We start from the raw sequence: 13,975 nt of genomic DNA, 5'->3' as shown, positions 1-13,975 counted from the left end.
CAAGCAAGTGTGTAGAAATTACGTAAACTAGCGTAGACAATAGAATGTGGCACAAGTCGCCCTTAGATATTGTTATAAAGAAAGAGCCTTCAGACAAACCTTACATTCAAAAATATTTTTAAAATAATCATAAATATGATATGACAAAGATGAATTATAGCAAGATTAAATTAATACACGAAGCCTAAATCTCAAAATGTTCTGAACTCCTACGTGTTAATGTATAAGATTGTCTTAACCGCCGCGGCTTTCCGGCGGTTCGAGGACAAGTGCTTTATTTTCATTTGGGTTTTGAAAACTCATTAATGTTAGGTTAGAATTTAAGGTTCGAAAAAATAAAATTTTGTATTATAATATAGAAAAAAGAGAATTATGGAAAAAAATTAATCATTCTTATCTTTGCTTCCACTAAACAAATAGAAGTAAGTTCTAATCGCTTCGGATACACTCTGATTCATTTACCTTGGACTAGGATCTGTAGACTGTTGAAACTATAAACTTGGAATCTAGTAAATTATGGCTGCAAAACTTGAAGTAATGTGGAGCCCTATAGCAGACCGTTTCATTCTTTGGGGTGGCGATATCATCACCTGCTACCAAATAAAACCAAGCCGAGAAAGAATATTTACTGCTGGTGTCTATAATGTATCAAATACTCACATTGCCGAAATGATTTGTGTTGCAAATAATCAACATCAAGTAAAATGCGTGGATATCTACCCACATTCACAGGGTGATGAAGTGGTAGCGTTAGGAGGCAGTGGTGGAAAGATCACAGTAACTTACATGGCCAAATTAGCTTGGGATGGAAGTGGATTACCTAAACGCGAGTTCAGTTCAAAGTTCCCTAGGCCATGCACCTCAGTTCATTTCAACCCAGTGGACTCAAATTTACTAGCAGTGGGCTTGGAGAAATACAAACCAGACAGTTCTGTGATGATATTTGATGTAGCCCAAGTGTGTGCAAAAAGGGATGTTACTGCAGGTTTTGTAACGTCAAGCAACATATCTGAATTGAGTAAACCTCTTTATGAATTTGGTTTATCAGATCATTGCCAACATTTATGTTGGTTTCACAATAATAGCAAAATACTAGCCACCGGAATTAACATGAAGTACATAAGGCTGTTTGATATCAGAGATCCTTCTCGAATGGTCAGCTTTACAGTGACAAAGGCAGCTCTGGGGGTGTGTACAAACCCAAGAGATGACAAGTACCTTGCCTCATATTTTGAGAGTCAGGTTTATGTGTGGGACACTAGAAACCTTGAAAAACCAATACAGGTTTTGCCTCAAGCAAGACCTGTGTTAAAAATGAGCTGGTGCCCCACTAAATCTAATGTGTTGTCAGTGCTGCAAAGGGACCATGGTTATGTTAGTTTATATGATATTCAAAATCCATCAGTGGGAAATCCAGATGTAGAACCAGTTATAATGGAAAGACTTATCAATCTAAAGTCTTCAGGTCTAGTTGCTTCATTTAGTTGGCACCCAACTGATGAAAACAGAATCTTAAGTTGTAGTTACACAAATATATCAGGAAAATATGAGATCCAAGACTACCCTGTTTATGATCGAATAACCCTGAACTTGACACCATACTTTGAGCTGTTTTGGCCCTGTGGGAAAAAAATGTTAAAGTGTTTGCAACTCAAGACAGTTCCTGAGTTTAGTGATATTTCTATTAAAATTCAAGAACGTGCAAAAGCCCAATATGGATTAGAAGAGGAGCTATACAAACATTCCCAAATAGTCAAGGAAGATGAGATATTGTCAAATGTTTGGAACTGGTTGCATTTGAGCGCTAAACTAGTAGAAGATGGACGAGTTGTAGCTACAAGTCTGAGCACCAGTTATAAACATCCAGGTGTTTTGTCAGTTTTAACGTGTAATTATGAAACTACCCCCTCAGAAGTTGTCACCATTCCTTGGCTAGAATTAGCTCATCAAAACTGCAAAGGCTCTGTAAAATTTTATGTGCGTACTGACCGCAGTATGAGTTTGCAATTGTGCAGTTGGCCAATGAACAATGACATCACTGGAATTACTACATTTGTGGAAAATCTTGAGCGGGAAGGTGCCTACTCCCGTGCAGCTGCTATTGCAGTTTTCAATTTGCAAATCTCTTTAGCAATAGAAGTGTTGAATAGGGCACCAGCAGAGGTTGGTCTCAACTATGTTGGCATTGCCCTAGCTGGGTTTTCAAATGATGATGATAGCAATTGGAAAAGGTTCTGTGGAACTGCCTTAAAGAAGATCTCTGATCCTTACCTGAAAGCCATGTTTAGCTTCTTGCTTGCCAGTTCAGGGAATTATGATTGTGTTTTGAAGGAAACTGACATTATTGTGGATGACCGAGTGGGCTTTGCCCTTGTATTTTTACCTGATCATAAGCTGTTAGATTATTTGAATAAACTTAGTTCTGATTTATGTGAAAAAGGAAATTTAGATGGTTTATTGCTAACGGGAAATACTTCGCAAGGCCTGAAGTTACTTCAGAATTACTTAGATTGCACTGCTGATATCCAGTCTACAACTCTCATTGCCGTTCGAGCGTTTCCACATGAATTAGATTCGCCTCACGTGAAACGTTGGATAGAAGATTACCAAGAACTACTAAACCGATGGAAGTACTGGTTCGAGCGTGCTGACTTTGATCTTATGCTTGTGAAAGCCAAAAACGAAAGACCGCCCCCACAAGTGTATATGTCGTGCACTTATTGCGGAAAAAATATATCTGCTCATCTGAGATCCCTGAAAAATCAACAGTTCTCAAGAATAAGTGTCGCTGGAGCTGCAAATAAGCTCACTGGCTGCCCGCACTGTCGTAAACCGTTGCCCAGGTGCATAATATGCCTGATGACTATGGGAACACCAGTAGAAGATGCGAATGATGCCAGAGGCCAGTCTTTCGACAATTGGTTCACCTGGTGCCAGAGCTGCCGCCACGGGGGACATTCAAAACACATGACTAGTTGGTTTGAAGAACATCAGGAATGCCCAATGGTCGGATGTTCTTGTAAGTGTTTTTCTCTCGATTTTACTACTCCTGCTAATTAAGAATGATGGTCCTATTTTTAAGCCAAATACATAGATATTTGGTAGTGGGATTGTTTGTAAGGTTAATTAGGACACCTACTGGCTCTGTGCATCGCTAATTACCTCAAATTATTAATAGGTTTGGATTCACGAAAATCTCTCAGAAAAAGATTCAGTAAGTAATGTAAAAAGTACACAGGTATCACCAGTTCACTTTGGACCATAGGAATTGTGCAAATACGACAAGGGCCGCATAAGTTTTAATATGGCTCCGACAAAGACCAACGAAGTGGGTCGTGTCACTAGTGGTTAAAGTGGGCGAAGTTAGTCCAGACCTATTTGTCAGATCCCTCACCATTTCAGAGTTTTTACTGATATAAGTTGCTTTGATGAATTGAATTAGTTTCCAATATTAACTTATTTATAAATTATTGTACATTTTTCCATTATACACATTACACACATTATAGCATATCTTAGAAATGTCATTGATGAATACGATGATTTGAATTCAGTGATATTTGTGTATGATCTTTTGATGGGTCTAAGCCGAGACGGCGACATTGGCTGTAGACTCGAGGTCAACTGATTAAGAGAACGGAACGATTCTTTTATCGTTTAAAGAACATAGGAAAATAAATGAATTGACCAGGGCAGGTCAAGGATGTAAGGAACTTCGATTTTAACGTTCAGATTCTCTTTATTTACGTTACTGTTTGCTGTAATATTTTATTTTAATTTAAAACATTTCTATTGCCACGAAGGTAGCGAAATTGATGAGTGATAAATCTGAACATCAAAGGAGAGACACCGATTAGACTGGCCCTGTCCATTTTGTTGTTGATCTTTGTCGGAGGCATATTAAACCTTGTGTGGTCTTTCTCCCATTTGCAGAATTCTTGTGTTCTGACATCAACTGGTGATACCGATATATGTACAAATGTACGCTTCTAATCCCTGTACCCGATTTCTGATGAATTCAGATATGACTGATATTTCTGCTACACATAAGTAGTTAATGATTAAGTACAAAAGGCTCGTGACTCGTAATTATCACTTATATCTTTCATATAATCTCAGTTATTTTAAGTATAGGTACGTGTTTATATTATGTAATAGACATTCAGATATATTTGTTATGCTAATTCTGGTATGTTCCTCCGTATCCGAAGCTTCATCTTTGACTAATATATATACGATTAACACAGTTTATTATAGGTATTTCAGCTTCAGCTGAGAAAACTAACGTTGTAGACAACTTCCTTTTTGAGTACGCCTTTTAAAACCATTGCATTGTACTTTTCTAACTTTTTCTCAGATAATTTGTATATAAGACAATTAAAGCCTAAATATATTCAAAATAGACATTTTTTAATATAACAATACAGTGGACTGAGAAAATGCCCACATTTTATTCTCTATCTCTATGTCTTTAGTGTATTTTTTAATCTATATTTAATATGATCTTCATTAGTGTATATATAGTGTACGCGGCTCGCAATAGATATAATTATCGACAGGTACGAAAACAAATTAAATATTCTAACAGCGGACAAATATAAAACTTCGCGAAAGTTTTGGTACAATGGTTTTATTCTTATAATACATACATATATATGTATATGTATATTTCATTCAATGCCAAATAAAAAAAACAAGTTTTTTTGTTATTGGATAGTTCTCTTAGGCCAAGAAAACCCGTTTTCAATCTTCTTCGTCTCATATATGATATTAAAAAATATTAGACTGTAAAACATTCCACAAATGTTCAATTGGGTTTAAATCGGGACTTTGAGGAAGTTTTTCCAACAAATGAGGGATGTTATGTCTGTGGGCTGGTACAAGATGTGGCTAGGTCATAAATTAGTCATTCTAAAGACTAGCAGATTTATCATATTGAAATTCTAAACTATTTATTGAAGCGTCAACTTGCATAATTGATTTCAATATATTACATTTTCGTAATTTGATTCCCTTCATACAGGGTGTTCATTTTAAAACGAAATAGCAAATATTTCTTGGTTGGACGGAAAATTCAAAATTATAAATAACACGTAAATTTAGATATCTAGGGGGAAGTTTAATTTGACATTAGAGAGAATTGTATTAGTCACCCCTTCACCCCCAGCTACCCTCACTTTGATGTTTCAAACAGCACGTCTTATAGAGTGGCACATCATTGCAAGCGAAATTCAATTTGCTATGTAACTGTACTAAGAAAACTAAAATCGGCTAATGGATTCGGGAATTAGAAGGAAAAATGTGCGCTACTGCAAGTCTAAAATACCTTTGCTACAAATAAAAAAACAAAATTAAATATTGCAAAAATATATGCTTTCGATACTTTTACGAATAGTTGAACGTTATTATTTGAAGTGACCTGATATTGTGTTCCTAACAGCTGGATGTTTCACTTTTAAGGCTCATCAAATTTGCATTCTAATGCGATAAATTTATAACTTTGCACATTAAATTATCGAATAACTGACACTTTTGTGTTTAATTTGATGTGCGATCTTTGGAACGCCATCAAGCGCAAGAATTGTTTTCTCAGATTCTTTTCATCTACTCTATTGCAGATTGGGAAAATTTTTACTTGTATGAAAAATCATTTAAAAATTATCACACTATTGCAATGAGAACTGTCGTTAATTCACGTAAGAACTGCTTATTGCATAATCATTATAATTTAGATAAAGAATATTTAAACTCAAAATTTTAATGCTAAATATAAAACTACATTTCTGGATTTTCATAATTCGAACAAGAAGTGGATCTATCTACTACGTTTTTTAAGAGCACTTGGAGACTTCTCGCTCGGATATGTACGTCTCAAGTAAACGGCATATACAGTGGCTCAAAGTGAAAATGATACACCTCATAAGTTGATATGTTTTTATTAAAAAAATTTGCATTTTTGTATCTTTACAATTAACTCAAAATACGATAGTGTATTATATACACTTATTCTAATTAATGCCCTAAATGAACAATATACTGCTTTTATTAATTTAAAAAACTATATGAACAAATTAACTGTGCAAATGAACGTCAAAATTTAAACGATACACACAGATTTGAAATATTTATTTTATTGCCCGAAAAGGAACGAAACGTATAAAGATTGGTTTTGGTTTATTTACGATGCATTTTATTGATATTGATCATTTAGTTGCTTTCGTGGTTATTTAGTTCAACATGGAAACACACATAACTCTAAAAGAACGCGAATTGATTATTTCTCACCATAAGAAGGGGAAAATTATTAAGGTAATTGCTCAGAATTAAAAATCTACAACTTTTATTAACATGACCCTATCCCTAAATCCAGTCCTTTCTAAGGTTCTGAAAATTGCCCTATTTCGTGTATCACGTTTAAATGTTGATGATATCATGAATGACGTCACCAAATTTTTATATTTGAGAAAAAAGCGACAATTATTCGAAAAGTTTTATAGTACATTTTAAAATTAGGAAAGTAAATGTTGGAATTGTGATCCTCCCGTACATAAATCGGCTCTTCCTAACCATTTATCGTTTAAGGCTTTCGTTATTGTGTTTGGTTCAATTGATGCGCACGCGTGCATAATTTTTTCTTGAAGTTTCCGAAGTATTGCGTCGGGATTAACTGTTCCCTAGACTTTATTATATAAATAACCCCACATGAAATAGTTGCAAGAGATTAAATCGGATAAACGCGCAAGTCATAACATTGGGCCACGATTGCTAATTCGCCGGTAGTAAAAAAATCCATTTAGGAATCCTGTGACTTGTTCTACATTGTGTCCCGGCAGACAGCAAGTGGGAAGTAGAGTTCTGTGAAAAAATATAAACTTAAGAGACAAAAAAAAACTATTTCGATTAGTTTAAATTATGTATTTTGGAATTTGAGTAGCAAAACATATTATTTAATATATATTACAAACGATTAGTTTTAATTTTAACAAACAGTTCAGTCATATTGCTAAGATTAACTATTATTGGGACGAAATAGCAAAATATATCTGTAAAAAAGTATAAACTTAAAAGTTTTCAGCCTCTTTAATGAGTAAATTCCTATCAATAATGAGAATTTTTACCATGTTTTTTACTCACCTCCAACAGGCTCATAGGAACATTTCTCACCAAATTAATTAAAGTTTTCTCTGGTATGTTTTCCTAAGCTTGTGTGATCCTTTCCTTGAGCTCATCAATATTTTGTATTTCTGGCTTCTGAAGGTCGTAGAATTCTCTAGTCATGATTCTTCACAAATTTCCTATAGGATTAAGATCTTAACTAAGAGCTGGCCAATCCAAAACATTGAGTCCGTGACCTTCAGACTATTGTTTTGTAGAGTAGGCTGTATGAATTGGCGGGTTTTCTTGCTGAAAAATTATTTCTTCTTCTAACATCCTAATAAACGATTAAAGGTACTCTTCTAAAACATTTTAATAACTAACAGCATTAATTTTGCAGGAAACAAATGAAACAGACTTCCCTTTTTCATTAAAAGCGGTCCATGCCATCACTCCGCCACCCCAATGAGACCTTCACGACAATTTTTTTTTTCTTTTCTAAGGTCATGCCAGTAATAATTAAAACCATCTGGACTATCAATGTAATTTTTTTTTCATTGCTGAAAATAACACATGGCCATTTTTTGCTATCTTGAACGCGTTTTTCAGCAAACTGCAATCGTTGCTGCAAATGATGTTTTTTGAGCTGTGGTTTTTTCATAATCTTACAACATTTTAAGAACTTTCATTTGGCGATTCACTCCTTTATCAAGCTAGCATCACATTCTAACTTGAATCACCTCATTATCTGTGCAGAGGATACTCTTATTTTCGAGATTTCCCTCAAAACCGCCTGTTTCGCATAACCAAAAAATTTTGGAGGTCTTCCACTTCTTTTCTTTTTCCGTAATTGTCTGGGCGACAATTTAAAAAGTTTTTGACTACTCTCTGAGAGTAGTTTGGCTCACAAGCAATTTGCCTCTGTGTCATCCCACCTTTTTTTAAGTCAATTATTCTTTCTTGCTCAATTTCAGTGAGTTGACTTCTGCGCAGCATTATTTAAAAAAATTAATTAATGCTCATGAAGCAATACGGTATCAAAAACGAACAATATATATTCTCTTTACCAGCAGGAAGAAAACTGTAGTGGTATTTACCCATCAATCCATCAGTAAATTGAAAACAAACATTGAATTTATACCTTTTCGTAGTGTAAACTAGATTTGTTTACAAAATTTGTTGATTGCAAGTTATAATGATCCTAGAAAATTTCTTGCTAATTTAATAACATAAATACTAGTTTAAACATGTTATTTTACTACACATTTTTTTTTCAATTTTCATAAATACTTTAATTTTATCTGATAAATTTATATTTTTTCACGGGACTATACATTTTGCAACGTGTCGTAATGGGGATATCCTCCAAAAATATCGAAAAAGTTACCTGAAGAAAACGCGAAAACCTTTGAACATTAACGTTTTCCTTGTACATGAATGGTTCAATCAGTTGGTTTCTCAACAACCCGCATCAAACATTAATAGAGAAAACCACTTGGTGGCCAGTTTCATACACTACATGAGAATTTTCTATCGCGCTGGTTCGAAAATTCCAAGAGCCCATTGTTTATGAATTTTGCCTCGTTATTCCAGAGAATGAGACTTGGAAAATTAGAGATTTATGTTATGACCACATTCATATGAGCGAGAACACTGTGAATTATCGTGGTACTTACTTCAAGTACTTGGTGAGTTTGACGGACGGAAACATTTGGATTCTCATTAAATTAAAGCAAAATGTGTAATTCATTATTTGAGGTCCTTGTCTTCTTTCTTCTCAACCGGGGCCGAATGTCGAGGCTATTTTTAAGTTTTACTCCTGAAAGGGGGAGGGGGGAAGAGAGTTCACTCTATGAACCTTGTTTCGAATGCCAAAAAGAAAGAAATTAGATGAGTGGTATATTGTTAATAGGACACCTTGTATACATATGATTTTTTGCTAGGGGTACAACTTTTAAAACCCCCTCAATGTATACTCTAAGGATTGTATTTTCATGCACTACTTCCCATATATTTGCTGCAGTTCAGCAACAATTTTTGGAGCATATCTCTTGGGATTCTTATTCATTTCCACGAGTGCAAATCTTTCTTCTCGTTGCGTTAATTTCCAAATGCTGAATTGCAAATTTACTTTGTTTTAATATGCTTCCAGTTTCGGTATATGATTTTCCTTCTTTATGTAAATTTATTGCGATTTTTCATTCACTAATATTTAGGATGTTTTAAGATATGTGGGAAGTATCTCAGATTCGCAGCGAATGCATCGAAATAATAAGTTCTTATAAAAGTTTTTTCTACAAATTCTTCTTACTTAGATATAAGCTCCTAAAAATATGGAAATCGTTTTTTTTAATCAGTTTTGAAGCACTTGATGTAATTAAACAATTTTTTAGCATGATGGATGTTAGATGGGTTTGCTTACAATTATACCATTTAAACACGTTTCACTTGTTTAATTTACCAGGAAGGGATCAATTTTAACACAAAAATAATAATTTTTCTGTACCCTATATCAATAGCGACATCAAAAAATCTTTTAAATAATCTCTACTTTAGATAAAAAAAAGATATTCTTGCTCTTTATCGAAAAAATGAAACATTTTCGGAAAAAAAAGCAATTTTTACCGAATATGGTTTTCATTAAATAATTTCTTATGTTGGTTCAATGTGGGCTGCTTTTTTGTTGGCTCTGAGTTGCTTTTTTTGCTGCAGAGCTTCAATTCTTAAATCCGTGGCTCTAAGGATTGAAGTAATTCTTCTCCTCTCTAGAATTCTCTGAATTGAAGGCTGAGTTAAACCTGTTGCAGTACTTAAAAGGCGAGAACTTATACAGTACAATCCGTTTATAATGAACTTGAGGGGACCGAGAGATTTAGTTCATTATATCCGAGTGTCTATCTTATAAGAATCAAACAAATTACATACATAACTTTAAAAAAATGCGTTTTAATGCCTAATTGAACAAAAATTAAAAAAATCTGAATTAAAATAACTATAAAAACGTTTAATATATAGAAATTTACATTATTCATAATTATTTCTCAAGATCAGTTATTTTCCTTTGAATAGAGATTTTTTTAATGTAAATCTTCTGAAAATGCAGTACAATTTTATATTATTTAGAAAAAAACTCATTTCTGTCCTGTTGCTGAAGGAAATATTGTTGTAAAGTGTGTACACATTTAAGAGCTTCTTTTGTAGTAACAACAGTTTCTCCTTCAGTATCATCATTTTCAATATCTTCGGTTGTTTCTTCTTGAAGTTCTTGATTTACTAAGTCTGTATCAGCTAATTGTTCTCTTATAACAACATTGTTACCAACATTTACAAAATCATCAATATTCGCTGAGTTAATAAATCTGTTTTCTCTCATTAATTGAGCCAATGGAATATCATCCTCTGGATTAAATTTCATGTTAGAATATATTGTTTTTGATAAGCCGGAATGGCGAAAACAATTACTGATAGTTTGCGTAGAAACTTCATCCCACGCTAGGTTTAATAAATTTATAGCATCTAAAATAATAACACTTTTGATGTTAATATTATCCTGAGTCTCCAAGAGTTTCATCAACATTTGTTTTCTGTAAATTTGCTTTAAATTCAAAATTGCACCCTGGTCCATGGGCTGTAAAACTGACGTTACATTGGGTGGGAAAAAAAAGCTTTATGTTATACAATTTAACGTCCGGATGGGCTGGGCAGTTATCAACTAACAATAATATTTTTCTTTTCTCTTTAAGAAGTTCTTGGTCCTATTTTTTAAAATAATCTGTAAAAATTGACGACGTCATCCATACCTTGTCGTTCCAGTAATAGTCAATAGGAAGACTATTAATGTTTTTAAATCACCGAGGATCTTGAAATTTTCCTGAAACACCGAAAATCAAATTCTTAGTGCAACTCAAAATAAAAATGTTAACATTTTTCACTTACCTTTACTGAACAATTTTCGTTTCTCGGTTCCAGAAGCATTAACACAAATCATGGCTGTGATGCGTTCTTTAGACATTTTTCGTCCACTACATCTTTCACTTTTTAACTTATGTGTTTTATTTGGCAACATTTTATAAAAAATCCCTGTTTCGTCAGAGTTAAATATGTTTTCTTCTGTATACTCATTAATTATCAAAGGCCAAACACGAAACAGCCACTCATCTGTAATATTTTTATCTACTGAGGCCGACTCACCACATATTTTTCCAAACACAATGTTATGCCTTTTTTTAAAACGATCAAGCCATCCAGAGCTGCATTTGAAGTCATCAACAATTATTTTTCCAAATTCCTCTACCTTCATTGGTAACATTGGTCTACTTATTGGGAAATTATTCGTTCTTTTTTGTTGAAACCACTTAAATAATATTTCGTCAACCCAGGAGTGTAAAGGCAAACGAATTTTTTTCTTTTCATCATTAGTTTTCCAATAATTTAAAATTTTATCACGATTTTTCCAAATATTTGACACTGTGGACTTTTTTAATCCCATTTTTAAACACACAAATGATTGAGACAATCCTTTTTCATTATCATTTATAATTGACAGTTTTTCGTGTAACGTAAATACCCGTTTTACACTTTTAGCCATTTTTTTTTTTAATTTAAAAAACAAATAAGGTGTACCGGATAACATACACAGACCAACTGTAAAAGGCGAGCTGGAATAAAATTTTGCTTACACATGCATCAGAAACGGTCGTACCAGGGAACTCCCGAATAAATCTCGGTTATGATAGACAAAATAAACAATTTTGGTTCGATATAAGCGAGAGTATATTAAAAACAAGTCCATCTTGTCCGAGGGTTTTACTTATGATTTTATATATGGTTAATTTGAGACTTGAAAATCAGTTCATTACATGAGAGTTCATTATAAATGGATTACACTGTACTTGGATTTTCGATCACCCTGCCCAAAATGTCTTCTTCCTGCTCAACCGAAATACTTTTTAGAGTCTTGTTGGTACATTTCGGACAGAAAGTTCCGGTTTCGCCTAAGCAATTGTATAGATTTCTAATTAGTTTGTGATTTGTTGTCTTCAGCGGAGATACAATTCGTAATATGTTCGAGTTGTAGAATGGCCATTGAAGATTTCCAAAGCCAAAACACAGATCATATCTCTCATTTGGTGATTCGAAAACTCTTTGTGACGTGGCATTTTCAAAATTTTATCATTAATAATATTTTTTTACTACATTTAGAACTAAACAAAATAATTAATTCGTTTGACACCATTTGTCGTTATTTACCGGTTTCTAGATGCTATTTTCTATTATGGAACATACCGACTTTAGTATAGTTTGGTTTATTTCGTTTTTAATTTCTCGTATTATCAAATTTACATAATAGTATTCATTCAAATAGATTTTCCTCGAAAGCGGATCGAGATATCGAAATAGACCAAGAATACAAAGGTAATGGAAAAATGATTATTCTTTCAGATTTTCAATCTAATTGCATGCTAGAAACAAAGAGTAAAAAGTTATGAACTGTAAATTCTGTAAAATGGACCGTTAGTGGGGCTCAGTATTAGAAACGCGGAAGTTATATAATGCATCTCATTAGTCACCTAAAAAACCATAAGTTTTCAAATTCGTAAGTAACGAGCTCAGATATTTTCAGAAAAAATGCAATACATTAATTAAAATAGTAGTTTTCATTTACCCTGTATATGGCCAAAACTATCAACTTTCGTATAAAGCATATTCTCTTCAATTGTCACGACTTAATGTGTAGAATCTCCAAGTTTCGGTTATCTTATTGTTAATTACTCACCCTGTATAGATCTTTGATGGCTCAGAGCTGAACACAATTTTTATACAGAGCGTTTTAATGTTAAATTTTAAAACTATGACTATCCACAAAAACAAAGCAGTGAGGGTGATAAAAAGGAAGTGTTTAACGTGAGTAAAACTTTATTGTCGCAAATAAACAATTTTTTTACGGTTTTATGATGTAAGTATCAAAGGATCACAATAATGAAAACAAAATGGTTTGTTTTAGTTTCACATAAGTTTTGGGTAACAACACTCTAATGCCGCTAATTGCAATAGTTCGGAAATCAAATGTAAAATTATACTTAATGTAAAGACCCCGGTAAGATTTATGCTGTAAGGGGTAAGAAGCCGATTAAGCGACGTAGGTCTCTTTAGCGCGTGTTGCCTAAGAGTGCCGACAAAGGGCATTAGCGGTGTAAGTGCCTTTTATATTTAAATAATTTCTCCTCTTTGCCAGAGAGTGCACTATTATTTAAATTAGAAATCATTTTAAATTTTAGTTAGTTGTAAGCTGATCTGCGAAACATGCAGCAGTGCTTAATACGCGCAATAATTCTATTTTCTCGTGTGTTTATCTTGGCTAATTTTTTTGTCGCAATGGAGAAATACTTTCCCATGTTAATTTTTTAGTTGTTACAGTCCACTAAGTAAAAGTTTTTAATGTATAAGTGAGAAGTGTTATTTGTTGGGGTGCGAATTTAATAGAAACCTTGAACCACCGTTCTGGAGTTTTATTTCTGAGGTAAAAAAAATATTAAATATTCCCTAAGCTTCCAAGCAATTGGTTGCCCTTCTCAGCTTAGAGCTTACATTGAGAATAGCTACTAACAAGACTAGAAGGTTCCATAATGTTCTTAGCAACATGCAAACATTAACATAAACAAACATACCACTCGTTGAGATACGGCCGCGATACAGTTTTTTCCTTGATTTTCACCTGCGATATAACTGTAAAAGACATGAGAACGAATTGAAATACCTATTGACACTAAATGATTTAGGCCTAATTGTACAAATAAGACTTAATCTACGCTCAACTTAAGCTTTACTCCCCCTAATGTGAACAACATTTATTCCTACTACGAATGAAGTTGATTTGATA

General features: G+C 33.5%; 2 protein-coding genes across 2 annotated transcripts; one reads left to right on the top strand and one right to left on the bottom strand.

Moving 5' to 3' along the window:
• The first annotated feature begins 324 nt into the window (after nt 1-324).
• Nucleotides 325-13,587, top strand: mio (GATOR complex protein mio). The gene has a single exon (XM_066284640.1). It carries the CDS (start codon nt 517-519, stop codon nt 3,058-3,060), a length of 2,544 nt encoding a protein of 847 aa, XP_066140737.1. The 5' UTR covers nt 325-516; the 3' UTR covers nt 3,061-13,587.
• Nucleotides 10,944-11,683, bottom strand: LOC136340770 (tigger transposable element-derived protein 4-like). Its single transcript, XM_066285097.1, has 2 exons — nt 11,032-11,683; nt 10,944-10,966 (listed from the first exon to the last, which is right to left on the bottom strand). The coding sequence occupies exons 1-2, from the start codon at nt 11,681-11,683 to the stop codon at nt 10,944-10,946; spliced, it is 675 nt and encodes a 224-aa protein (XP_066141194.1).
• Nucleotides 13,588-13,975: the final 388 nt, after the last annotated feature.

This window comes from Euwallacea fornicatus, chromosome 8, assembly GCF_040115645.1.
Source record: "Euwallacea fornicatus isolate EFF26 chromosome 8, ASM4011564v1, whole genome shotgun sequence".
Lineage (NCBI taxonomy): Eukaryota > Metazoa > Arthropoda > Insecta > Coleoptera > Curculionidae > Euwallacea > Euwallacea fornicatus.
The sequence above is the reverse complement of the archived record's forward strand: the minus strand, read 5'-3'. Positions and strand labels throughout refer to the sequence as shown.

What these genes read in the sequence shown, in the direction of transcription:
- LOC136340770 (XM_066285097.1), bottom strand. Translation starts at nt 11,683, where the DNA reads ATGGCTAAAAGTGTAAAACGGGTATTTACGTTACACGAAAAACTGTCA. An exon ending in ACGAAAATTGTTCAGTAAAG is followed by an intron (nt 10,967 to 11,031) that starts GTAAGTGAAAAA and finishes TCGGTGTTTCAG; the next exon opens with GAAAATTTCAAGATCCTCGG.
- mio (XM_066284640.1), top strand. Translation starts at nt 517, where the DNA reads ATGGCTGCAAAACTTGAAGTAATGTGGAGCCCTATAGCAGACCGTTTC.